Below are 27987 nucleotides of genomic sequence, written 5' to 3'. Positions count from 1 at the left end.
CTGACTATCACAGTGTCCTTTGTTTGTTGTTCAAACAGGCAGTGAAAGGAATACAACTTTTACTTTACAAGAATAAAATACACGTTTCATCTTAAAATAGATAATTTGCCAAACTTTAAAAGCCGATTTGAAAAGGTTACACTCTCAGAGTGCTGCCCTTAGCAGATAGAGCCTACTTCAGAAACTAAAGATTGAAGATGGGAAAAACGGAGGAAAGAGCAGCTTTGATAGTGCTTCTTTATCCTGCAGGTATTTGCTTGGCCGCGGTGTTTTCTTCAAGCCCTGTTGCCCCTCTTTGTCGGTGCCTTTGTTTTCTGCTTGGAAAGAACACTTTTAAATATCTCTTCTCATTTCCAGCCCAGAAGTGACATGAAGTGTTAAGACCTGATGTGGCAATAACCTGACTTCAATCAGGAAGACGACTTTTCACTCTGGAGTTGTAAAGAGAATTTCCATGACTGTCAACTTCCCTCACTGTCAGCTGTCATGTTATCATTTCTGCTGTTTACATAGAAACAGACAGATCCCTCCACACACTCTCTGTGCCGATTATCATGCCGTTTTTAGAATTTAAAACCCCTCTTTGCTCATCTGCCTTAAGCTGTTCAGTGACAGTGTATATGTGCCTCATAAAGATCATTTCTTCAAAGGCTGTAATTACCAAAACCTGATTTCTATTTGCTCCGTCATGCAATTAAAATGCCATTCATCTTTCAGATAGATTGTTCACGTCACAGGCATCACTACAACACGTTGGTGTTTTTGTGACCATGAAATGCTCTTTAAATATTTGTGTGCTGTGTGACTTGAGCCTGATGGAAGGGTGGCAGGGAAAGTGCAACAAAACGAGACCTCTGTCCAAACGAATCAACATAAGGTGAAATTAGGTTTATGCCATTACACTGAGAAAAAATGCTTAGGGACCAAGCCTGATTTCTGCACAATGTAATTCATTTGATAATTTGATGACTGTACATATGAACCATCAGGCTATTTATATATTTGACAGAGCGAAGTCAAATTCCACAACTCTGTGTGGATATTTACTGTTTTAAATCAGGATTATTATGGAGAATCACCAATCATCAACCATTTAAGCGTCTTTTATTACTATGCTTTTACTCAACAAAATAACTGAAAAGTAAAACAAGCTGCATGTGGAGGACGTGGGTACTACCCCAACTTAACAAACATAAATGTAACTTCCAAAAGCACACTGCATTTGAGGTGTTTCTATCACAGTTTGAACTTATCTTTCCGCTGGTTAAAGTTACAGTCTTCAAGCTCTCTGTTTCCTTCTCTTTGGCGCCTCTATAGTGATAAGCGGTAATCGCAACTTTTGGACTTCTACAGATCCGAACGTTGTTGTCTGTGTGATGTCAGTCAGTTTGCAGTTGAAGACTGAGCCTGTTGCAGTAGCTCCGTCCACTCTTTACAGAAGATCTTATAGAAAATAATTAAATGCAGCATATAAAGTAAATCCCTCCATCCTGCAACATTATTTTCAGATTGTTAACATTCTCATACTTTTCACACAGACTCAGGACTGATTGTCTCTTTACCTGCTTAATGTGTAGATTATTGAACCCTTTTGTTAACTTACTCTTTCTGCCAGTAAAAATAATACGGGTCACCTAAAGGTTTATCTGTTCACTGTAGGCTGTGGGAGCAGAGAGGTTTCAGGAATGATCTGGATGAACTTGGTATTCTCTGTGCATGCCTGCAGGTTAGAACACTAGGAAATACAATAGTGTAGTATAATGTATAGAGCAGAGGCATTTAAATGAGAACATTTTCATAGAAAGTATCAGTATTTCTAGAAGAAATAAATGTATATGAATTAATTATTAGGAATTGACGCATTTATATTCAAATGTATGACGTAAGGTTTTGGTCAAAGACAAACAGGATCATCTGTATTTAGGTACATTATCACTTTGTTGTTTCTGTGATTTCTAACGTGATCAAAGGTGTTCAAATAGATTTGTCTGCAGGTGTCTATTTCCTCTGTGGGTAAATGCTATATTGGTAACTACAGTGTGTGGGCAATTGTACCAAAAAGAATATTATTCTCAGCAGGCATTGAGATTGTTTTAAAAATCAGCCTCTGGACAGTAGAAACAATCTTTATGAGTACTCAATGATTTTCAGATTCAACAGAATAAACATGAATTCATTCAGCTCCTCAAGGAAACAGTGCAAATATGAAAATGTGAAGGAATTTTTTTCCTCTAATATATTTAATAAGAGTAGACGTCAGTACATGAATTAAAACAAATGACAAGATGGAAAATAAACTTCTATGAATTCAGTGTCTTAGAAATGAAGTGTGTGTAAAACAGGCTGTTTTCTTTGGGGCATTTGGCTGCATTCCTGCAAATCACACGAGCCCTGAGTGAGTGTATGCAGAGGTCAGAGATACAGACATACTTTTACATCTTAGCAGCCAATATGACTCACACAGTTTGTCTTTTTGTAGTAAAAAGTATGAGTTCAAGACTTTTCCAAAGATAATGCAGCGTTCTCTCAGTTGGTGTTGAGGGTTATGCCCTTTCTTGCCTTTTTTCTCTTCACATCCACCCACACTGATGACCATAAAGACGAGGGTAACGGCTCAAACAACTCAAAGTGACTTCATTCAAAATTGCCTGAAAAAGCTGTATTCTCTTTTTGTATGAGCTTATCATGTTCTATTTTAGGTACAGCTGCCTGGATGTTAAGTTTAGCTAAGGACTTCCTCCTCCCTTCTCGTATTGTATGAAGGAGAACTACTTTGGTTTTTCACGGGTTTCCCTCCTTCCTACATCTTCAGCTGCCTTTATCAACAGATCAGTGCAAGAAGAAATCAGCTATACGGCTGCTCTGGCTCAGTTTGCGATTCACAAAACCATTCTGGCAGCATCCAGAGTGTTATGACAGTGCAGTGATGGTCACACTGTTCCCCAGAGGAAATAAACCAATTGATTCAATGCACCGGTGTCGTCCCCGTGCATTCTGGGGATCATGAGGAAAAGATAATGAAAAACCTTTTGTGTGAAGGATACATTGGTGCTACATTTCCCAGAGAATATGTGTGTGTGTGTGTGTGTGTGTGTGTGTGTGTGTGTGTGTGTGTGTGTGTGTGTGTGTGTGTGTGTGTGTGTGTGTGTGTGTGTGTGTGTGCGTGCGTGCACCATCTGGTACATTTGATGAAAGAAGATAATGATAAACCACGGGCATGTGTGCATGTGTGAACATGGTTTCAAGATAGCTGATCCTACTGTAAGTGCCCGGTGTGTGAGAGCACAGTGTCCTTCTGAATCCTTGCCTGGATGCAAGCACAGCAGATGCAGGGCGCCTCCTTCTATCATGGGCCATGATCACTAACACGTTTGACCTGCTGTCTGCTCGTTCAGGGCAACAGTATCAGGTGTGAGCACTTTTTACTGAGCGAATCACTGTCTATGGTATCAGAGCTCAAAGCTTTTTGTTACAGTGCTGACGTTAGGCACGACGTATAGTGATGCCAAGGTCTTTCCAAGAAGGAATATTTGTGGTTTTATGAAACTAGTAAAAAGCTTTGTCTTGATCTCTTTATTAAATCTTTGTGCAGCAGATTTTTTTTTTCTGCTTGCCACATCTAATTTGTAGCTGAAAAGTTTTTCCTTGCACGTCTTTCAAATGGTTTCTGGCTGGCCTGTTCTCTTACTAATGCGACCACAATCTTATGCTGCGAATCTTATCGCTTACCTTTTCACTGTGAGCCAAATGGTCACTCAACCACATAAAAACAACTGTATATTAGCTGTGCTCCAAGAGTTTTTCTCTTCATTGACCTGCCATTATAGGACCTACGAAGCTGAGTAATTGTTGGGTGAAGTGGCTTCCGGGCATTTACTGCAGTTCGCTAAACCACTTATTTCTGGTACTTTGCATGAACGAAACAATATAGAAGCCATCACACAATAAAGTCCAGAGTTGAGAAAGGAGGGATGAGATGCATGAATACTTTGTGCTTGATTTCTTTTTTATTAGTTTGCCTATATTGTAGTTTTTATAGGAATTTTTCTAATATGCCACAATAAATGTCTCTAGATATACTTCAGCTGCTGTATATTGATTCTGAAACATGTTTTATACCACCGTTACATAACGTGTGTCATAAAAGGTACGCACTGCTCGACACAAATCAAGTAGACATTTGAATGCAGACAAAGTCTTACACTCTTAACATCTGAGGGAAAAAGCCATGGCATTTGGTGGATCTTCTGTCACTTACAAATTGTTATTTTAGAAAAGAAAAATGTTGAGTGATTGTGTTTGAAAGCATCTCTTAAAGAAAATTTGTCAAAATAAGTGTTATGCCACAAACATGCCTGACCATACTTCAGTTAATTATACATGTGTAAAGTTTGACAAGTTATTGGTATTGATAATACACTATTATAGATTATTAACTTGAAGTGTTGTCAGATATTGTGAGCAGCACAACCCCACCAATTTCTCCTGATTTATCTATTTCTTCATAGCAGCCATAGTTTTGCTTCATTTATTATAACTGGATTTTAATTGGTGCTCTTTAGTCCACTTCCTCAAAGTTAGAGACTTCTACAAGAGCTGCTTGACATTTGCTGAGCTCAAAGCTGTTACATTTTTCTCTGATGCTCCTGGTCTGGGTCAACTTTGTGTTGCTTGACTAGCTTCAAATTAATTTGAACATTGTGTAAAGCTTTATCCTGATTAAAATGAGAAGTTTTCTGCATTATGGGGTTGTCTGTCGGGGTGTCATGGTTCTGTTTCAGAGTCGGTCTGTTGGTTGGTTAGTCGATCCACCACATTAGTTTACTGAAATATCTGTGAACTATGGGATGGATTCTCATGACATTTTCAATTCCTATAATCCTTAGTGTCGTTAGTGTTTGATGTGAAATAGTCAGCTAACATATGTTAATAATCCAAAGTATTCCAAATCTAGATTCTGTTTGAGTCTGTTATTTTACTGTTGTTCTAATGTTTTCTAAAACCATCCATCTATTTCTCAGGCACGATTTGTCATGGAAGGGTAATACTCTTTTTTCCCAGTAGGTATAAAGGAACATGTTTGCTGTGATGTTTAAACTGCATGTGAGTGCTGGATAAATGGACAACATATGTTTTTTGAAAGTGTTTATGCTATTTTGGATCTGCTTGATCTTAAGTTGGACACTGAACACAACACAGCAGCCAACGGGAACTACAGGTTAGTCAGTAATTGCATTTAATATCTCTGAATAAGGTCCAAGACTAAAGTATCGTGCAGAAAACCTCACTCTAATAAATGAAAGTGTAGAGAACATTACATTACTAATTACAGTCTCCAGATTTAACTAAAGTCTCTTGTGATCAGGAGAAATGTTCCAGATTTTTGTCACAGTTTTAGTGAATCCAATTGAGTGTCCCTCCAAGTCTCTAATATGACATTAATCTTTTTATGTGAGAAAAATTACGTATATATCTTGAGGCCAGAGTCACATCCAGAGTTCAAAATTACATCACTGTTTCATTGAGCTAAAATTCAGAGACGCATTCAATTTAAAAATACTTCTAAGCTGTATTATATATTTTTAGATTTAGCTAAACACTTGCATTTATATGTCTGTCAAATTCATGTATTTTAGATATCCAGTTGGCTGTGAAAAAACACATTTCACTTCTAAAAATGACAGTAAAAGAAGGAACTGTTTAGACCCCACAGTCTCCAGAAGACTTCCAGCACAGTACATGTGTCTTATCTCTGAAGGAGGGGACAGCATGGTACACTGATTGTGGAGTTTCTTGTTTTAATGACTCTATATGGTAAACCTTTCAAATAATATCAGTCATTTTCCCCTAAGTAACCAAGACAGGTGCTTCAGGCAAAAACAGCTTTGTCAAATACAGCTGACAGTGTATCTGTCACAGAAACCAATATGAGGAATGTGATCCGCATCATTTATATTTACCCCTATGATCTTCAGGATCAAGATCATGACCTTTTCTGTGTGCAGTTTATGCATCTATAAATGACCAAGCAACTTTGAGCCCCTGTAAAAGGAAGTAATGGGCTGTTTTGGGACATGATCAAAAACACAACGCTGTATCTAAGTCAAAATCACATTTTCCATAAATACTGCCACGTTTGGGATACCAGTTGAAAAATATACTATTTTTCCCTGTTAAGATATCTCTCATTTGCTGTGTGTGTATGTTTTTGAAATTAAGTTTTGACTATGAACCTACAGTGAAAATGTTGACTGGGCATATGTTGCTTGTTAAATGTAAGACACGGCAGCAGCTCTTACCTTTCTCTACAGAGAGCAACGACTCAGCTGCTCTCCCACTTGACTTAACAACATTTCCCAGGTCGGCATATTTCATACTTTTTATATCACTTGCAAGTTTGATTTGTATTTAATTGGGGCAGACTATTGAAATGGCAGTAAATATTATTTCTGTCTTCTGATCATGTAGTTGTTGCTGCATACTCAAGATGTGTACACTGTATATATTGTAAACTTAACAACACTTTACAATACCTTGATACTGCAGTCAATCTATATGCAGATTTAACGAGTGCATACATTTGAATGGAGTATGTTGCCCTCAAGGTTTTGAGGGAGTCTCAACAACATTAGAAGCAATGCGAGTACAGACACAGTACCTATAGGACATGTAAAACATCTCGCCCACGCTGCCATTACTATGCATGTAGCATAGTTGAACTGTTGCAAGCTGCAGTGTAGCGGGGTTTAGCAGTTAACACTCTACTGTGATTTTGACAATTTGTGTTGGCTGCCCTGTGCAGGAGGCAGGCAGCTGTGTAGTGTGTAATGTATGTAAGGTAGGCGCTATCCATGGTTTGTCTGCCAAAACACTGCTATAGAATTAGTACTGAATAAATCCACAGCATGTTTTCCTACATTTGAACATTTCTCCTAATCAATAAGACCTCCAATGTGGTAAGATGAAATATACATTTTTGGTTTGAAAAAAAAAAGAGGATGAAAACTTTTAGAGTTATAGCTAGATTCTGCAAGGACTTATGGTAAGTGCACTACTGAGTCCCTCAGGCTGAAGGGTTAAAGGAAGGACAAACAACAGGTACTCAGTGGTCTGGCTTCTTTTCATGCACATCACTGCCCTTTTCCAGGAGGAAAACCTGAGAGACTTCTCAACTGGTGCAACACTGTGTGACTGTTGTCTTTGTTTGTTTTTTGTTACTTTATTAATTCTTCTCCTGTCTTTTATCTTCTGCCATCTTTTCTTCCTCTCCTCTCCTCTCCTCTCTTCTCTTCTCTTCTCTTCTCTTCTCTTCTCTTCTCTTCTCTTCTCTTCTCTTCTCTTCTCTTCTCTTCTCTTCTCTTCTCTTCTCTTCTCTTCTCTTCTCTCCTCTCCTCTCCTCTCCTCTCCTCTCCTCTCCTCTCCTTTCATCAGTGGTGAGCACTAACAGTTTGGTTGCCCCTATAACTCTTACAGGTTTTCTGCTCTCAGGGCCACTTCTCCATAGTAGCATCTCTATAATTGTGGCTGCAAGAGGCTGAGCCTCTAGCTCAACGAGAAAGGATTTACACAACTGAGCACTGATAGTGAACACGGTCCCAGCATTCCTTATTCCCACTGGGCCACTTCAAGGGCAATAAGATGGCAGCCTGCTGACAGCAAACATCTTTTTTAAGAGGATCACTGTCTTTCCTTCTTTCAGCGGAGAGCTGTTTTATATGGGTGAACATAAAAAGACAATAATGGAGGTGGGTTACACTAAACCACCAATATCATACCTGATGAAAGCAAGTTGGTGTCCCACAGGTTGCTAATGCATCGTACATGGAGGAGCTCTTTTGTTAAAACAACATTATGTTTTTTTACAATTTTAGTAAAATAAAGTTCACAGTAAAGTGACAACACTGTAGATAGTGGCTGTGGGTGAGATTGTGTGTGTCAGGAGAAACAAAACATTGTATGAAATCTTTGCATGAGTTGTATGTCAGTATCATTATTGTCTAACAAACTGGAAAGACTGAAGTTTATCTGTCATGGTGTATTTCAGTTCGGCAGTCTGTTCAATCACATTTAAAAGCTTAATGGAAACAGTGTTTCTGGAACATCATGTGTCTTTTATTTTTCCCTAAAAACTGGTCTAAATGATACCAACGAGAGTCATATGTGGGTTGCCTTGGAGAAGAGGCCAGTCTTTGATGCGAGTCAATTATGGTACCAAATTCCAAATGCTGCACTGTCGCAGTTGTTAAAAAAATGCAGCTGAATTCAACAGCCACTCTTCCTTCATCCCATCGTAAGTCAGAATTTCAAGCTTGGTGATTAGATGTTTCTCAGCGAAATGCACCATGCCAGTTAACTCACAAGGTTGTACCTTCAATGTTTTGTCAAAGAACCAGAAGTTGTTGAAGCAGCTGTAAAAGTTTGTGATGATTTTTTAACCAGGAAAGATTCATGTGGGTCACATGACATTTAACTTGCAGAACCAGGCCTCCTTAAATAGCTCTCATGAATACATTTTATGAGGGATTTTTTTTTTTTATTCATAAAGCAAAATGTCAAATAGACAAGTTTTCTTTTCTTTTTTTCGTGCTAGGCACCGTGACTTTGCAAGAGGTGCAAAACTCAGTAAAAACCTCAACATTTCTGTTCATGTCTGGAATTAACAAACTAATTCATTTGTGAATTGATTTAACAGTGAGGTGCTGGTTGGTATATTTTTTAACTTTGGAGATAGACCGTCTTTATTCTACGATAACACCTCATGTGTAGCTGTAAACTCTGTGTACTTCTACCTTTATTATCAACTGGCCACATTTTATTCCAGAACCTAGACTTATTAAGACCCTGTTCTACTACCAAAACATAAAAATGGTTTATGAAAATTTTAAAGTAAGTTCCGCTTTAGACAAAATACCTCACTTGGAATAAAATAAAATGTTGAGCGGTTGCACTGTGGAAGCCCAGGTGTGTATAGCAGCTCTTCTCGCAGTATTATTTCACACAGAGTGTTGTTTCTTGAGTTACATTGGGGTTAAATCTGGGGACGAGCAATATATCCTGAGCAATTTGAATAAGTGTCACTGTGCTGTAGAGCAAGAATGAATCACCAGCCAAATGTAAAGTAATGGCTGTGCAGGCAAATAAAGACCGAGTCTCATTCTGTTTGGGGGAATTACATGGAAAGGAGAGAGCCCTATCCATAAGCAATAATGTGAGTCACACCCATATAATTACCATTAAGCATGGTTTTATTCACAGTTTGAATGCGTTTTTTCCAGCACTGGTCTGTTTAGCCTCATGCTTTTAGGTGAGTTGTACTCAACCGCTGTTGAGTGCTGAAATAAATACTCCATGCTCTTCTTTATCAGAGTACTGCAAAAAAAAAGAAAGAAAAAAAAACCTCCACGTAATGTTTTGGGTTTTCAGTTTGACTTCCTGGGTTGCTGAGATGAATCCTTAGCAATCCTTTTTCTGCTATTTCAAAGAGGCCATTACTGCAAGATGGCAGAGATAACGGAATACAATTCATCAGTAGTGCTTTCATATCTCTCCATGAAATAGGAGGCTATAGCCAGCAGCTGGTTAACGTAGCATAAAGGAAATACAGCTAGCAGTCTGTGTCTGCTATTTTTTTCTTTTATTTCAGTTCTACTATGTAAATACAGAGAGAGACCAAGTGAAACCTTGTTTAAACAATAATGACCAGGTTATTTAAGTGTATGGTAGCACTGTCCCTGCACATCACCATGTCACTTATTATTTTGAAATATGTCAAAATGTGTACCCAGCATACCTGAAGTCTGTAGACGGTATTGTAATGTAACTGATTTATTACTTCCATCAGATTGCCAGGGAGAACATGCTGAGTGTAAATCTTCTAACACCATACAGCTGCTGACTGACAGGAATATCCACTATGGCTTTTCACTTCTGCACTCCAGAATATGGAAAGTAGCCATTACCATATCATACGATTATAGTAAGCCATTTACAGGCTTTGCTATTTGCAGCCTTGGAGGCAGCAACTTTAAGAACATTGAGAATCAGCATAAAGATCATGCAGTGGAGCACTCATATATGGAAAGAAGACCACTGCAAACCATTCTTCCACTTAATCACCTGCTACCCAGGAGCGGAATTACAAAGCTAAAACAACACATCGTCAAGCGCCACTGTTACCAGATGCCACGAGAAGCAGTAACCTTTCAGGGCCATTCGCTCAGTTATTGTAATTTCCATCCTCTAGCTTAAAATGACACCATCATTTATTGATGTGGTGTTTCCCAAGCTGATATGGAACCCCTCTCAATAATTAATCTAACGCAAGGCCCGGCCAGGCTGAAAGAGCGGCGTGCTGCTGCCGACGCTCCACTAAGGACCACAGTGATCATTTGGCCCCAGTCTGGGTTATTTCCATCTCCCCGTTTATCACTTTTATTATAGCTGTGATGAAACACTGCGCGTGCTTCCATAAAGCACTTACGGACCTCTGCTTGTTTAATACATTCCTCTCCCACTGACAGGCCTGCACTAATCTCATTTACCCGTGAATCACTGTGGATAATATCCCGGCCGCCTGCTGCACACACCCCTACGCTATTACTACTGTTATCACTATATATCTCATAGGAAACACATTACATACATGAACATGTGCACATGTAAGAAGACAAGACACCATACTACTGTTACTGCCACTGCTTCTACACTGACTACCGATAAAAGTCGAACTGCTGTTACCAGAAATGATATCCCTACCTCTGTTGCTGCAAAGAGCTGCTTCTTTGCCTTCTGCTTTTAAACTTTCCCAAACTTTACATGAATAATTATCCCACTGCACAGATGCTGCTATACATTTTTTGCTGCCCGTCTTGGTTTGAGCTGATGTTTGAGCTGGTTACCTCATGTCCTTCAGTCCTCTCCGCAGGAAAATTGGGATACGTAGTTTATTGGTGGCATTTTGGGTCAGCCCCGGGGTCTGATCTCAGTTGGACAAATAATCAGTAATTCAGATCAGATGCCCAAGCTATACCACGACTGGTTCCCGCAACATAAAAGTGCTGCGGTTCCACTTTAAGCTTCTTCTTGCTACTTAGTTCCACACATTTCCCTGAGAGTATGGCCACAAGCCATGAAAATAAAACTCACATTAGCTGCTTGTATCCATAATCTTAGTTTTTTACTCATTACCCAGCGCTCATGACCACTGTTTAAGGTAGATTGACTGGTGAGCTTTGCCTTTAGTCTCTCTTCACAACTAAGGTCCTCTGAAATGCACATCAAGGCCTGGGACACACTGCATGCATGGCGTGTGCGTGGCTGTTGCGGAACATCTGGATTTTCATTTTGGCGGCCATGTTAACAGGTTAGAGCAGCAACACGGCCTGCGTGAGGAGTCACACTTTGCGTCTTCGGTGCTTCATCTAGTGAATAGACCAGACCCCTTTTTTTCCACTCGTAATGCATGCTTTTCCTGGCAAATATAGACCGAAAATATCTATGATCCCTTTATATCAGAAACCCAGTGTTGGCACTAATTATACCGTGGTGATAATTTAACAGGTGTAGGTGCTAATTATACCATGGTGATAATTTAACAGGTGAAGGGCAGTATCTTCCAGGTTTTTTTTTGTTATCTCTCCTCTGTGTGGGTGATGTGCTTATGTGTCTGTGTCCTAGTCTGAACGAGGGTAAACAAAAATCAAGTGCCTACTTTTTCGTTACGACTCTTTACTTGTCAGGCCTCAAATATTTGATCACTGATGCCATTATCCAAGGGAAACTTAAAGATTAAATGATTGAACTGGCAGTAGCAGCTCCATTAGCAGGACAGGCATTTGGGTCCATTCAAAGAGGGGAGGAGAGTTAGGCACTTGTGGACACTTGTTAGGCACACGGAGGGCAGCCAAGTCGATGCAGCCGCACAGCGCTGACGGTAAGGCTCAGAGGGGGGCCAGGCACAAATGTGACTGTACCAGGGATCCGCACCATCCACAGCATGCATCCGGACAACCAGTTCATTAGCCCTCAGAGCAGTGTCGCCAGGAGTATGTTGCTTAGGTGGAGGAAGCGAGGCACACAGAGTTGAGGAGAAGTATGAGAACAGTCTGCTTGACATGTTATTTGCAGGAAATAAACATTTTCATGTCTATCCTGATGAAAAAAAAAGTGCAGTCTGTTAGCAGCTGTATATCACTGTGGACTAATTCCAGATGAGAACACAAGAAATCACTGACATTAAGCCCATAAATAGTTTACAGTTATTCGCAGTGATGAGATGACAGTAGGCAGTATTTAAGCCATGCTTTGTTTACTCTGAAATGTGATGTATCATTACTGATTTCAACTCTATAATCCTGTTTTTAAAGCCAGCATTTATTATGGACTTCTTGACATTTATCAAAACTTTACCAAATGGGGTGCATCAGAAAAACGTTGTTACCACTACATTTTACGGTCTGGGGAAAGTTGAAAATACAACAAAAATCAACCTCACTGCAAAGCCTGTTGAAAATGTATAGCCGTTTATCTCAATAGCAGGTTATTTTATTTTCCGATGATTTCATTATGGTTTTTTTTGGCAATAAAAGGGTTTTTAATCTAAAGATAGCACAGATCTAACTACTTCCCCCAAAGCAATAAAACCTAAAGAAGAGAGAACAGTGAGAGAAGCAATTCCCACACTGAAATCACATGTCCACAAAACACATAATAGATCTGCAGTTTATCCACTCAAAAACAATAAAACAGTTGCTTTAACTAGCTACATACAGTATTTCCTGCTTATAGCCACCAGTATATTGCAGCTTGACTCTGAGTTTAAATCTCATAAGGATGTTGAGGAACACTTACCTTCAGATCAATAGTGTTTCTGCCTCAGAGCCTGCATTTGTGTCCCAGTGGAGCCCCGGTCAGCTCACTGAAGTCTCATTGGTATGCAACACAACACCACACATACATTGCAAGTTTTTGGTCAGCTGCCTATTGGCATTAGACTCTGCTTTATCCTACTGCTGTTTAATCAAGGCAGAACAAAGTTAGGGTATGTTTTATTCTTACCGTTATGTCAGGTAAATTACCAGGAACAATAGGATTACCTGCATTCAACGTACAGCACAATGGGAACTCAAGCTCAGAAGTCCTTTATTAAGTCAGGCCATTTAAAACCTGTTGTAACAGATGTTCAATCCATTGTAGAAAGTGTGTATGAGCTTACTCTGTGTGAAATCTTCACTCAGGAGTTTAGTGTTCTTGAATGAATGGTTTCTACAAATGCATCTTATTCCTCTTCATTAATTTGCTAACGTGTTGGACTGAGATAAATCACCCTGCATCGTTGTTGTTGTTTCATAACTACTAACATGGACATGGCTCATCAGTAACTTCTCTCAGACACACATACACAGGGAAACGCAGGCAGACAAACACACACACACACACACACACACACACACACACACACACACACACACTCAGGCAGGGCATATACTAAGACATGTACACATCGGAGGAAACGCACATTAAACTCCATGATTAATTAGAAAGGCTTTTTTCGGGCATCGCTGTAGTTTACACTACAGAGCACAGCAGATGGAGGGAGTGGGAGGTATACGTTCTCAAAATGTTGTGGATCTCGAAGTTTCACAGGTGTACCAGCGACGTTTTTAATAGAGCAGGAAGAATTGAGGATTTTGTTTATGTGTGTGTGTGAGAGAGAGAGAGAGAGAGAGAGAGAGAGACCGCAAATGGATGCATGTTTCTATTTTTGCTGCTGGGCAAGTCAGCAGGCCTGTCCTGGTGAGTCAGGGTTTATGTCGTGACAGTGACATACAGACACACTGACAGAGGAGATGGAGGGTCAGCCCAGTGCATCCTGGGAAAGGTCTGGCCAGTGCACAGCTTGACACAACTGGACCTGATAAATCTAGGTTGGGTTGTGCTTTGATGTAGGTTGAACACCCGCTCAAACGTTTCATTAACAAAATGCTAGAAACTAAGATATATTATGAATTATCTAACTTAATTTACGGAAATATTGTCTCGATGCTTCAGTAGTATAATTCAATCTAATAAACCTCTTCAATTACTTGATACATCCTTTGTTAGGTTTGTCATTACAGAAGCCTGCTGTACAGACAAGTATTTGAATATGTTGAATATCTTATTCAGCACACGTCTGATATACTGTAGCTTCAAGCAGATGATATTGTCATGAGAACTGAAACAAGACTGTATGTACAGACAGAACACAAAGCTCACTGTAGAGGTGAAAACCATATGATACAGTCTGGAGAAAGACACCATTAGATTCAAACTTGCTGGGGCTGCACGAATTGGAAAGGAGACACTACAGAAAAGTTGAAAATGTTTCAACTTGACTGAAAAATGTATGCATGTCCGGGGGCTATATGAATCTGCTTCATAACTGTACAGAGGAAGGAGGAAAACGAAGAGAAACTGGAGGGAAGTAACAGAAAGAAGTGGAGTCAGAGGCTGAGCTGAACACAAACACGGTGGTCCAGGATAATTCTTCTTAAAGACACTGAGAAGCTCCTCTTAAATTCCTGTGTTTCCTATGATTGTGAAGGTGGTGCACTTTTCATTTATCAAATTATGAAAAAAGCAACCCCTCACATTATGGCTCCTTGGTCATGAATGACAATAAGTGCAGATTTGACTGTAGCACATGAAGCGGAAGTTCTGATGTCACCTAAGGGGTTTGCTCTGAGATCTGATCTCATATTGAGTGAAAAGAAAAGTGTGAACAGGCTTCATCACACTTTATCACATTGTCTTAAATGATGCGTCTCAGCAGGCCTCAACATAGATTGTTGTGGTTCACACATCCTTCATTGCAGTTATTCTCCTGTCCTCTCTTTCTGATTGCATTGCTGTGGCATGCTGTATTGAGACACATAAATCAGTGTCATCTGGCGCTGTTTGTTCTCTCTCTCTCTCTCTCTCTCTCTCTCTCTCTCTCTCTCTCTCTCCCTCTCTCTCCCTCCTTCTTCTGTTTTGTGCCCCTCTCTTACTTTGGCTTTTCTCTCTATTTGGTTTTGCCTTTCTCTTCTCTTTTCCCCCCTTCCTGTTCTCACGTATCAGCTTTGGACTTCCTCTGACTGTGCAGTTTTGTGTCATTTTTGTGAACACAGTGTCTCTTCTAAAGGGCAGAGTGGGATATTTTATAGTGTCCTTTACCCCTGAAGAAGGAAAATACAGTATATCCTATATGTACAGTGTACACAGTACAGACAAATTCCCACTGGATGTTGATGCATTCCCTCTGCAGGCATGCACATCTTCTTGGTGATGCATCCTAAAAGAGAAATGTTTTAAGACATATTGGAATAATAATTATAACTACCTGGTTCAAATTTCTGGAAACTACAACCGTTTCTTTTCCCTCAGTGAAAAACAGACTGAAACATGTCCTTGCAGATGAAAATGTAAATATTGTATATTTCAAAAATATTACCCTGGAACACAGGGTGTCGCCCACTTCCCAGAGAAGTCCATATTTAGTGTATCTGCACAGGACGGTTCAGTTATCACATGACAAATGTGTAAGTTTCATACTGGACCTGCTTTTGACTGGCCTGCATTTTGTGTTGTCACATCATCAAGTTTTTACACATCATAAACTCAGATTTAGGTGAGCACAGATACAATTTCCCCCACCAGCTGATGAATGTAAAAACAACCTTTTAGTGTCCAACTCTGTGCAGACATCACTGCATCGTGAAGGTTAAACATCCAAAATGAAGTCACAATTAGCATAATAGGCTACCTGCTTTCATGATTAGTATGTATTGGTATGCCAGTAAGTAAAGTTTCCACACTTGACCTGATTATATTTAAAGCAAAAGTTATATTTTAATTAATCTGCTTACTTGCTTTCTTGCTCAGAGTTAAAAAGATAAATAACACTCATATCTTCACAGTAAGTAAAAGGCTGCAGCCCATTAGCTTAGCGCAAGGACTGGAAATGGGTTAAACAGCAATCAAGGTTTCCAAAATGGTTGTAGTTTCAAACCGTGCAGACATGTAACTGGTAACAGTCATCTCATCAAACTCTCTGGCTTAAACATGTGACATGATGCTGAGGATATAATTTGTATTAACATATCAGTTCATTCTTTAAAATGTTGCACCCTCTTAAGGTAACTATCCCCTTTTCCATCTGAATTTGATGCTTTTGAACATGCTGAACACCGTTTAGGACTCTGAGCTGTTGTGTATGTGTGCCTCCTCACCTATGGTCTACACTACAAGCCTCAGAGTGATGACACCTATTTAAAAATACTGCAGTGTCTTGGTTCTGAATTGAATTTTGCTGACTTGGCTGTAAAGCCCCCAATTAAGTGTTCATAGTTACGCATTCAGAGGCATATTTACCTTATTGTTTCAGTTACATCTAAATAAAGACTCCATTAAAAATAGGTTTTAATGAGTCTTTTGGGGCAGATGCAGCTTTTTGTAAAGCCCTCTTCTCTCTGAGATAAATGGTGAGTGCCAGGAAATCAGGCCCCCACCACACCTAATGCTCACACCTGATCAAGGCGACTCTATATTTGTATTTGGCTTCCCTATAGTTGAACTATTTGAGGGATACTTTTTTATCACAAATCGCGGATTAAAATGTAAACAAATAAACAAATAATATATAGACACATAATATTCAGTCAGATTTTTGTCTTGCTTTTCATGACAAGGACTGCATCTCTTTTTTTCAGCCTGACGTTTCCTTTGCCTACACCTTGTCTCATTGCTTTCCCAGGTCTTTTTCTGCAGCAGAAATGTTCAGAGCTTTCACAGATGGCTGCTGCCTCAATATGAATATTTGATAGCCCTCATATATCTCCCTTGAGGGTAGTGAAATATTAAAACCCTTTCTGGTGGCCGTTTCAACATCTCAAAGGCTCCAAAAAGAGGGACTTCCACATGAAGAGGATAGAAATCACTTTGATGTCACATTATCAATGAGTTTTTAAAACATCCTCTTCATTTTATAGGTGTTGTTTGCTGCTGTACCTTGCCAGAATCTAGACTGAGTGTTTGCATGTACAGTGTGCTCCACTGATCTGCTGGGGGTTCATTAACTGTGTCTGTGAATATGCAGATATTCGGAAGGAGTGTGGGGACTGGAGAGTCCATTCAAATTAAGTTTTACATTTTTTTCCCTCGTTCCTTCTCTCTGTTAGTACAGTGTATGAATTTTCTGTCTTTCAGCGGGATGCCAAGGGACAGTACCTGTTTGATCTCATCTGCCACCATCTCAACCTGCTGGAGAAAGACTACTTTGGCATTAGATATGTCGACCCAGACAAGCAGAGAGTGAGTATCACTTTTTTATACTTATAATAAACCTAACTAAATATCAGCTGGTTTAAATTCATTTTAATCCAGTGGTGAGTCTGCTACATGATGAGTCATGATTTGGCCTTTTCTCCAGCCATCTGTTATGTTTCTTGCATTTCTAACCCCTCTTCTCATTTCCTTCTGTCATTTTGATATTTGAAAAGATTTCAACAAACTTAACTGTTGTCAAAAACAGGTATCTGTAAAATGCCTTGCATTAATAGAAGAGTTACTGTACATACTGACATTAACAGTAGATATTGGCTTTTAAAGTATTATGTTCATGAATCATAATCATAATCCTAGGTCACGCATTTAAAATACCTGAGAACTTGTCCACCTAAGTCAGCAGAGAAATATTTTATCCAGGAATATACATTTTACATTTCTATAAAGTAAAACCACATTCTGTTTAACAGGCTACACTCGATTTTAAGGATAATACTGAAACCATTGGAAGCTGATGCAAGGATAAGAAAGCATCTGTGGCCTCTTTTTTTACAAAACAATAGCTGCTCTTTACATTGTTGCATTCTCCACTGGGTTTTAGAGTCTGTAGCTGTTAGAGCAGATTACCCAGCATCACAGGCAGTGATGGATACTTTAATAAATGTCGTTTGGTATAAATGTTAGCTCTAATGAGTCTCTTTCTCTCTACATAATATTAAGGACAGGTAGTTAGGCCTGTAGGTTAATTATGTACGATGGCAAAAGGCAGCGCCTTTGATATAAATATATCAATCAAAGGATTGATATGAATATATCAATCAAAGAAAATAACACCGTTCTGGGTGAATTAGCAGGGCTTGAACTGTGTATTTGTTAATTATGCACTCCAGAACTGTGAATGGGATTACACATGCTTTGAAAAGCTTGAAAAGGTTATCCACTTTGCACTCTCAGAGTTCCCTCTGTAGACATCAACCAGCTGACTGACGATTTAAGATGTGAATGAAAAAAACATAGTTAATCAATAAAAGGCTAGAAAGGCATCACCGTGTTCTATAGTTACCCTATGTGATTTCAGTGCTATGTCACTGTTTAAAGACAGTTTCAACTCATGAAGTTTAGCACTCTGACAGAAAACAGCACTCCCCTGATTATCTTCCAAACAGCTTTCTTTCTGTTATCTCCTCTGTGCATGGTGACTGCGTTGGAGGGAGTCTAAATGAACAGAAGCCGAGGAGATCGGAGTAATTCGACTGTGCCTTCCAGCTATAGATTACAAGACATCAGCTGCTGAGCAATCAGACCCCAGACTGACGGTTTAGCAGCCAAAGATTCAGTACTACTTTTCCGAAGTGCATCTGGACTTGCTTGAGGTTCTTTAAGATGTTTCAGCTCTCATGCAAACAATTTAAGAATCTCAAACAAGTTCGGTTGCACTTCAGATAACCGAGACCTGAATGACTGAGGTTTATTTCCAAAGTGCAAGTCTTTACCTCTCTGTCTGTGCCTTTCAGCACTGGTTGGAGTTTACAAAGTCAATTGCCAAACAAATGAAATGTAAGTACACTGTTTAACATGCTTGATTAGTTTGTGCCTATTACTTTGGTGGTTCAATCTACTTCAAAAGTGTCGTGATAATAAACCTATAGGACAAAATGTTCAAAACATAATATCCAAAAAGAAATCATGTGTGCACACTTAAAAACAACAATGCATAATTACAAGTTTATTCTTCTATTCACAGCCCAGCCTCCCTTCACCATGTGTTTGCGTGTCAAGTTTTACCCACCCGACCCCGCTGCCCTGAGAGAGGAAATCACCAGGTAAGATTTCAAACAGCTTAATGGGCTGCACGTGGAGGATGAACAAATTTATTCATATTGTTGATTTGTAAGAGAGTTTTCACAATATGATGGATTATCTTTCATCATATGTTGATATGTATATAAAATACGCTATTTGTAATTGTAATTAGTGTCTGACTTGGTTTTTGCACAACTATTTGTGATGTCACAAGTCATGCTAGTGAGCCCCACCCCTTAAAAATGTGTTTTTCGTGAGTACAGAGAAACTTCCCTCTTAATCAGATGTGAAAATAGCCTTCTAGTTTAAACTCTACCTCACTCTGCACAATGAATTTCAAACATTCAACTGTAGGAACAAGAAGATAAACACAGTTTTGAGTGGAAAGGAACTTTAAATCTAAATGTTACCATTTGATGTATTGTTCCAAATGTAGCTTAAGGTTAATTTTATTCTGCATCTCACAAGTGAATCATTTGCACAGCAACAGAGCACAACTAAACTAACTGGACAAATAAGTAAAGACATAGTACAAAGGTAGAAACAGTAATAAGTCAATTGCACAAATAACAAAGAAAAGATATTTAGTTTGATAGAAAAACTGATAAACAGAGTCTGTGGTTTTTGAGGGTGACATTTGAAAAATTGCTTGTTCCAACACGCTGTCACTTATCAGGTCCTGAAACTGAGAGTAGTGACATTCATATGCCTCTTCAGAGCATCTTCAGCTGAGTTAAATTGAGTGTACTGCATCGTCTGTATGTGTCCTGTCTGCAGCGGGTGTGTACATGATGATGTGTGTGCAGAAGTAATCTCAGTTCCCCCTCTGTGGGACACACTTGTAAATTCAGCAACTGCAATCATTCATTTGAGGAAAACAGTCAATCTAAAAGAAACTAAAAACTGTGAATAAAAAGCTGTTGTGCAATCAGCAGCACAAACACAGACAAGTAAAGGGATTTGTTTTGAATTCTGTAAATTTTACCTTGTATGATGCAAGTTAGGTAAAACCGGCTCCAGTATTTTCTGAAAAGCTGAGAAAGCAGAGTTTTCTGAATTAAATGTGTAATAATATCAAAATATATTTTATACAAGCCTTTAAACAGAAAACAAAGATGTCCTCGTGATTGTGTTTCTCTTCTGGTATCACAGTTCTATTTATTCACAGCAACTACTTGCTGGTTTGTTTGATCACTCGTTAATGATATCAAAAATTATCTGAAAAGGTAATGCCTCTTACTTTGTGTCATGATGGATGGTACAGGTCAGAAAAAAAACCCTGGTGTAGAGGGTCATGAGGACCAATCACTGGCCCCTTTCAGGAAGAGGTCGTAATGTGTGTAATAAAACTGAAATGGGATTAGAAATGACAAAATTTAAAGAACAGAATGGAAACAAGAAAAACACATTACATGCGATGCATTGTCAAAAGAAAATTTGCACCAGCACCCTGTATCATTTCCACCTGGAGCCAGTAGCAACAAAAAATACACAAAGACACAAACCACACAGGACATGTTTAAGTTCATCAAGTTAGCCCACACATCTGATTTATTTTTAGTGGACTCATCCCTTTTAAAAAGAAAATGTGAGTTATGGCAATGGTGAAAAGTGTGGAGCTGGATTTTATAATGTCCAACTCGCATAATTAAACAGAATTTCAACATAGATTCCCTAGTAATAAAGTCCTTACCTTCAGCTCGGGAGCACAATCTAAAAACGCTGACAGAGAGAGAACCAAAATGGCAGATATAACATAAAATCAGTCTTTACGGCAGGAAAACACTGAGTTTATTGAACCAAAAGGGAGCGGGGAGATGTCTTTATCTTCTGCCCTTCTTGTCTCATAAAATCAGATCAGAATTATTCTTATATTTTACTGTTATTTTTTTTGCCTTTACAGCCAATTAATAACAGCACTGCAGCTTAGCAGAGAGGAATAATGTTTGATTTTGTATGAAATGAAAACCCTTTCAATACATTCTTCTCTACTGAGGTAAAAGAACCGGGAAGAAAGACGTTTTTGGATGTATTTTTCAGGGAAATTAAAGGCTGATTTCAGCTTGCTGTCTTTATCAAAGTAACCCTGAAAAAATGATCTTAAAATCTTACAAAGACATGCAGTGATGAAGGTGCAAAGCCCACACATTTAACTATATGAGCTTGACACTGTGAGCTTGTGTGCACTTGGGATTTGAGTATTTCCTTTTTATAAGCTGCGGTGTCATGGAGCTCCTCACTACTACTGTACTGTGTGTGGCATCCTTGACAGCTGAACAAACTGCTGCGAGGAGTGAGCCGGAGAGCCAACCAGTGCACAGATCCCTGTAAATCACATCCCTCGACTGGTTGCCGCGCAATGAAATCTCTCATTCGCAATCCAGCTCTTCTTGATAGAGCAGAGCGCCGGTGAGAGAGCTCCTCCATCCATCTGCTCTGACTGGAGGCTTTCACAGATACACAAATACACAGTGGAAGAGCAAAAACATCACCGTTTGTGACTTCACAGCAGTCCTATTTTTATTTATCATGAAATAAATTTGACATCGGCACCATTTTATACCTGTGCACAAATGATGAGGTGGCAAAACCAATATGCTCAATATGCACACTGACTCTACTCTGACGTTTTTCACAGCAATGCTTTGTACTGCTTTACTATTTATTGCTCTGTTGCTTGGAGAGAAGTAGAATCAGAGGCGTACAAAATGAATCCTGGGCAAGAAAACTGACATGATGAATCTCTGGATGTTTTAGATGAGACCAGAAGATGGAGTTTTACCCAATGGACTTTGAAACGCACCTGCAATCATATTAGAAATCATTTCAATTCTCGAAACGATCATGCCTTACTTTGAGTTCTGCCTAAAGTTAGGATACGTCCCATTTCTAATACAGATAACTGTGGATAGCCAATCAGACCATCATTTAGGTTTTTCTAAATTGCTATTTTAAAATAATTATGGCTGAGTTGTGAAAGGGCCCAAGAATAATAGAGTTGTCAGTATCTAGTAACCGCAGATATCATGACCTCATGACAGTGGCCTCTTAAGCTGTCGTCATGTCTTTCACAGCAAACCGTTTAATAGTCATCAGTCTCAAGTCCTATTCTCAAGATTTCTTCCTCTTCCAACAGTCTCTTGGCCACAGCCTCAAGGAAACATAAACACAACACAAACATCCACCCTGTATATCGTCAATGGTTGCTATATAAATAATGACCTCCAATCAGTTTCTCTGTATTCCACTCCACAGATATCTCGTCTTCCTGCAGGTTAAGAGGGATCTCTACCATGGTCGCCTGCTGTGCAAGACATCAGACGCAGCCCTGCTGGCTGCCTACATATTACAAGGTATTACAAAAAAGATATAGTCATTTATATAAAAATACTGTTTTCAAAGTCTGAAACATGATAATAAACACTTGCCAAATGTGAACGTGTTTTTGTTACCTCATTGGGACCTTCTCGGGTACGGATATCACCCTCAACTGGATTGATAGTCCTAATGGGAAACAAAGTCTGGTCCTGATGAGGGAAAAGGTCATTTCTGAAGTCCTGGTTAAGGTTTAGGGAAGGTGTCACCTGAGGTTAGATTAAGGTAGGTATGACTTTGTTATGATTAAGGTTAGGGTTGAGGTTAGGCTGTCCACAATGAACGGAAGTCAATGCCATGTCCTAACACAGAGGTCTTCAACAGGGGGTCCGCGACCCCAAGGGGGTCCGCGGAGGTACTGCAGGGGGTCCGTGAAATTTTTGGTTGATTAGACAAGTTTTCTTTTTTTTTTTTTTTTCTTTTTTCAAAAAAAATTTCCACAAATTGAAATGTATTTAAATACACATTAACATGAATCCAACATATTGTAGCGAATGGATAAATGGAGGCAGAAGATGTTATCTTTCAGTCAGAAATGGACACATTCAGCGACACACAGCAGCTTTCTCAAGCTGGGCACCGGGTCACTCACAGCAGGAGACTAGCCTGGACCTGTCCCTCCAACCCTCCTGCACTCCTCCAGTTTAATATAAAACACTATTTTATACAATATATATAGAAGGGGGTCCCTGCTCCATCTCTCTGTCAGTTTGGGGGTCCTTGGCCTGAAAAACATTGAAGACCCCTGTCCTAACAAGGACAGCTGTGCACACTTTATAGGTTGAACACTCAGTATGTTTCAATCAAATCTGACTGTTTTGGCTCCTTTTGGTTTTCAGGCTCATGAACATGCAGAGCAGTGGCACACATTAGGAAACAGTTTCCCTGTCACACACTCTGACACCCAGCAACTCTGCCTGCATTTTGTCTCCAAGCCATTCCCTGAATCTAAATGTTCTCCACATCCTTTGATTACCTGCAACAATATAGAGTGTCAATGTATTGGAGAGGATTGACTCGTATTTTATCTTCTCCTCTATTTAAGATATTCACATCTTAATATAATTTGCTGGTATCCACAGCACTGATGTGCACATATTTGACAAGTACAAGACAGAAGAACAGAGGGAAGAAAAACAGTTGAGTGAAATAATTTGGTAATAAACATAGTCAGAGGGAGATTAACTGTTTGTGTAAGGTAAGGGAAACAAACTCTCAGGAGCAGGTTGGACCCAAAAGCAGGCACACAGCTCAAAAATATAAGAAAAGATGTATTTAATTAACAAATGAACAGGGCTAAACAACAGAAAGCAAGCCAGGCTGGGTCTGGTCAAACTCAGCAAGAAGGTTCAATAAAAGTAACAAAAGAAAACCAAACAAAGTACAGATAAAATTAAATTACTGAGAAACCAACTAAAATCCACAAAAGGAAAAAAAAAAAGCAGGGAGCTGAAGCAGGTGACTCGGGCACAATAGACAAACTGGACTCAAGGCAGACAAACTATCACAACAAACTGACAAAGAGGGGATGACAACTAAGGGAATATATACTGACAGGGGTGAGTGGAAAGTGAGTGCAGCAAGGGGCTGATTGGGGAACTGAAAGCAGGTGCGGAGGATGTGGCAGGCGGGAAACAGCAGGGAAACAGAGACGGAAAACCACAGGTGAACACAAGGAGAAACAGGGCAGACACAAAGACCTTCAAAATAAAACAGGAAACAAAACAGGAAACAAGCTTAAAACATATCAAAAGCGACAGGACTCAAACCATACGAGATGACACCCAGTTTTTACTCTTTCTACCATCAAAGGCTTCAATAGCTGTCTCCTGCTTGTATACTCAACCTTTAACATTATCGTGTCAGACAATGTGAATCAATAATATCCACTGTGCATCTAAACTCTGAGGTTTTTGGTGGTTCAAAATGCAGTTTTCAGCAACAATGGCTGCCTGAGCAGGACGATGCTCCCCGGAGAGCAGCCATGGAGCCAAACTCTCCCTGTATCTCCTCCACCATCTGTAATCTGATGTCAGTGGAGTATAACCGAGGCTGTTACAGTGGCTTACAGCAATGCAGAGAACACTGGCAAGTGTTTTTATATTTTTTCTGATCGTGCACACATACCACCCAAAGAACGAATGCATGGAGACAAGATTAAATAAAAGATTTAGAAAGAATTTATTGGTCACTACACATTGTAGGTTCACTGCATTTAACACAGGGCTGCATTGCTTCAGTATTTACAGTTGTCTTCTTCATTAACTAAATTAGTATAGCTGTCAAATACTTTACATCAGTCTTTGCAACTCAAACCAAAAAAATGTAAAGTTCCAACACTCCAGTAAGTCAAACCAGCTGAGATTCTTTGAAGTTATGTGGATCTTCATTTTAGTGTTGAAGCTCCATCTTATCAACCTTGGACTATTCAGTGTGGACATATTGTGTGCTTTTTTTTTTTTTTTTGTGAACAGGTAGGCTACATTGAATACCTTGAGTCCTTGGTCATAGCCCTTTATATTCTGCATTTGTTCACTGTGTACAGTGTACTTTATGCTGAGGTAATATCTTTGATAATATTGCACTGGAGCTTTTAAGGCTTTTTTTTTTTTCGATCAAGACAACCACATACAGAGATTAAAGTGGAAAGTTCTTGATAACTGAAAATAATAAAACAAATTTAATACTTTTGATTTCTTTTTTTTCTTTTTTTTTTTAAGTAAAATACTTTTTGATGTCATCATTTTGACTTACGTTACTGCAGTGATCGTTTAAACTGTAGTTCGTCAACACTGCTGACTACAGTGACCCTGAAAGTAAAACCTATGGATCAACATTACTTAGCTAGCTACTTAGCACTCACCTTTGCTTTCACTGTTGTTATTATATTGTTATTTTTAGCGTAGTTTGTTTGTTTGTAACAGCAGGGAGGACAGTCGGTTAGCACACTAACGTACTGCAATAGTCTGTTGTGAAAAAAGGCTGCAGCTCCTCGAGGTCAAGTTGGAGTCTTTTAATCCACTGTTGAAAGTGTTGAAAGTGTGTTAACCTCGAAGCCAGTATCCTTAAAACATTAAACCAAGATAGTGTAGTATAGTTTGTATTGCATAGTTTATTTGTGTGTTTGGTGTTGAAAAAAAAAAATCCAAGTAAAGAAGCAGTTTCTAAAATGTAGTGGAAATTCAAAATTATTTTGAAAATTATTTTGTTAAAATGTATTATTTCTTCACTTTTAATTCATCCTGCTTACTTTATTTGGAAATAAGCTGGATACAGGGTCTCTCTGTTGTCTCATCGGCCTTTTCTGTTCCCTTTTTCCAGCTGAAATCGGTGACTACGACCCCGGGAAACACCCAGAGGGCTACAGCTCCAAGTTCCAGTTCTTCCCCAAACACTCAGAGAAGCTGGAGCGGCGGATCTCTGAGATCCACAAGACTGAGCTGATGTAAGGTGACACATGTCCAGATCCCCGTGTACCCCTTCAATTCTATAGCAGCCACAGTTCAGGCATCCCAGAAGCATACCTACGCACTGAACTCTTCCTCAGCGTCTGTGGCCCCATCTGCTGACACTTTTAAATCTCTTTATAACAACAGCAGCGTTCTCATTTAAGATTGTGAAGGAATAACACCTGAGAACACGTTAACTTTCATTACAAGCGCAACACTGATGCATTTTAATCAAGTAGTCGTGTATTCTCAATTTTAGATTATGTTGAAATGGCAAAAGTGTTATGAATCAAAAGCTGTGATGAAGACGAGCATAGCCAGTCATTGTTTTTAGTGAAGTTTTTTCTCGATTATACAGTCCTGTCCAAAGGTTTTGAAGATGCTTTCAAATAGTATTCTATGAATAGTTTTTATCTTATCAGTTGACATCATGCTAAATTTTTCAAGGTACGTAGCGGGAAGGTTGTTCCACGCATCTTGAAGAACTTGCCACTGCGCTCATGTAGATTTAGTATCAGTGTCTTCTGTTTTTTAATGTAGTCCCGGACTGATTCCATGACGTTGAGATCAGGGCTCTGGTGGGGGGTCAGACCATCTGCTGCAGGACTCCTTGTCCTTCTTGTAGCTGAAGATACTTCTGTGTAACTCAGACTGTATGTTTGCTGATGGTGTTGGGTGCCCAAAAATGTTTGCACAGTAACAGTATATATACTGTATAAAAATGTACACACAACCCAGGTGGACAGAAACACTGGTTATAGATCTGATCCTACACTGCCCTCTATTGCTTATTTCCACCTTCTGCCTACATATACATGTATTTCCCTGTAGTTCAGTTGCAGCACAGGGAAAAGTTGTGCCTCAACTAAACAATGGAAAAATAATGACAGTGCTGACATTCAGAGTAGATGACTGATGGGGTTACTCAAGATGGTATAAATTTCCTCCTACTTACATAAACTTAAATACCACTAAATATTATAATTATAATATCTGTATTCAAAGACTGTGAGTGTGGTAAAGGGATACATTTTATCAGGGTCTTATATGATTCAAGAGTGGAAGCAATGAGCTACGACATATTCTCTACTTCAGCCAACATGACTCATGCACTAGTTTCAGTACGGATTATTTATAGAAGAAAGTATGGACAGCAGATTGATTTTTAATCCTTTATTAACTTTGGTCAGAACAACTGCTGTTAAAACATTAGTCACTGCTTTAACATTTGATCTCGAACCAAAAAAACGAGTCAGCTTTAGTTTCGTTCTTTGAGACACCGTGGACAGATTTGATTACGTATCTAATATGAGCAAAATATCTGCTCAAATTTGATCCTGGCATACAGGTTTTGAAACAGTATGTTGGTGATCCCAGACTTCCTCTGCAGCAAATTTAGTCTGTAACACATCCAGACATTTCAAGATCTACTCATTTTCCATTACACTGAGCTGTTCTTAAACTCTGCTTTGACAAAATCTTATTGACAATGACCGATATTTGTTCAGGTTGTAGTTGCTCAGGATCGAATCCTTTTGGCACTCTAATCAACAAGCTATATTTTTCATGATTGTAATGTCCTGAGGTTTAAGTTCAAACTAGTTACAAAATTTGTTGATTGCCTTCTTTTTTAGAGATGAACACAACCTTTGAATTAAATGATGGGTTGACCGATATTTGGGACAGAAGCCTGTACCTTAACTTATTGGTTTTTTTTCTCAGAGGTCAGACTCCTGAAACGTCAGAGCTCAACTTCCTCCAGAAGGCTCAGATGCTGGAGACGTATGGAGTGGACCCTCATCCATGCAAGGTGGTTTTTACAAAACAAATTTATGTTTAAGTAAATCAAAAAATGAATTTTACTACTGTCTTTAAGTGTCCTTTATCAGTGTAGGGAATTAAATAGAAAATATAATCTTTTTGTTCCTCAATAACAAAACACCTGTGCACCTGTCAGGATGTGTCTGGCAACCCAGCTTTTCTGGCTTTCACCCCTTTCGGATTCACTGTGCTGCAAGGAAACAGGAGGATTCATTTCCTCAAATGGTGAGTGAAG

General features: G+C 39.2%; 1 protein-coding gene across 2 annotated transcripts in view; it reads left to right on the top strand.

Moving 5' to 3' along the window:
- LOC138212968 (FERM domain-containing protein 5-like) overlaps positions 1-27987 on the top strand; it is a 64219-nt gene that overhangs the window by 26508 nt on the left and 9724 nt on the right. For both annotated transcript variants that reach the window (XM_069173723.1, XM_069173724.1), the window contains 7 exons: positions 17227-17331; positions 18819-18861; positions 19049-19127; positions 22363-22460; positions 25804-25927; positions 27654-27741; positions 27889-27977. In XM_069173723.1, coding sequence (XP_069029824.1) covers positions 17227-17331; positions 18819-18861; positions 19049-19127; positions 22363-22460; positions 25804-25927; positions 27654-27741; positions 27889-27977 — 626 coding nt within the window. The remainder of the gene's footprint in view (positions 1-17226; positions 17332-18818; positions 18862-19048; positions 19128-22362; positions 22461-25803; positions 25928-27653; positions 27742-27888; positions 27978-27987) is intronic.

This window comes from Embiotoca jacksoni, unplaced genomic scaffold, assembly GCF_022577435.1.
Source record: "Embiotoca jacksoni isolate LCO1_2020_lvr unplaced genomic scaffold, fEmbJac1.0.p SCAF_6, whole genome shotgun sequence".
In the NCBI taxonomy this organism is placed as follows: domain Eukaryota; kingdom Metazoa; phylum Chordata; class Actinopteri; family Embiotocidae; genus Embiotoca; species Embiotoca jacksoni.
The sequence above is the reverse complement of the archived record's forward strand: the minus strand, read 5'-3'. Positions and strand labels throughout refer to the sequence as shown.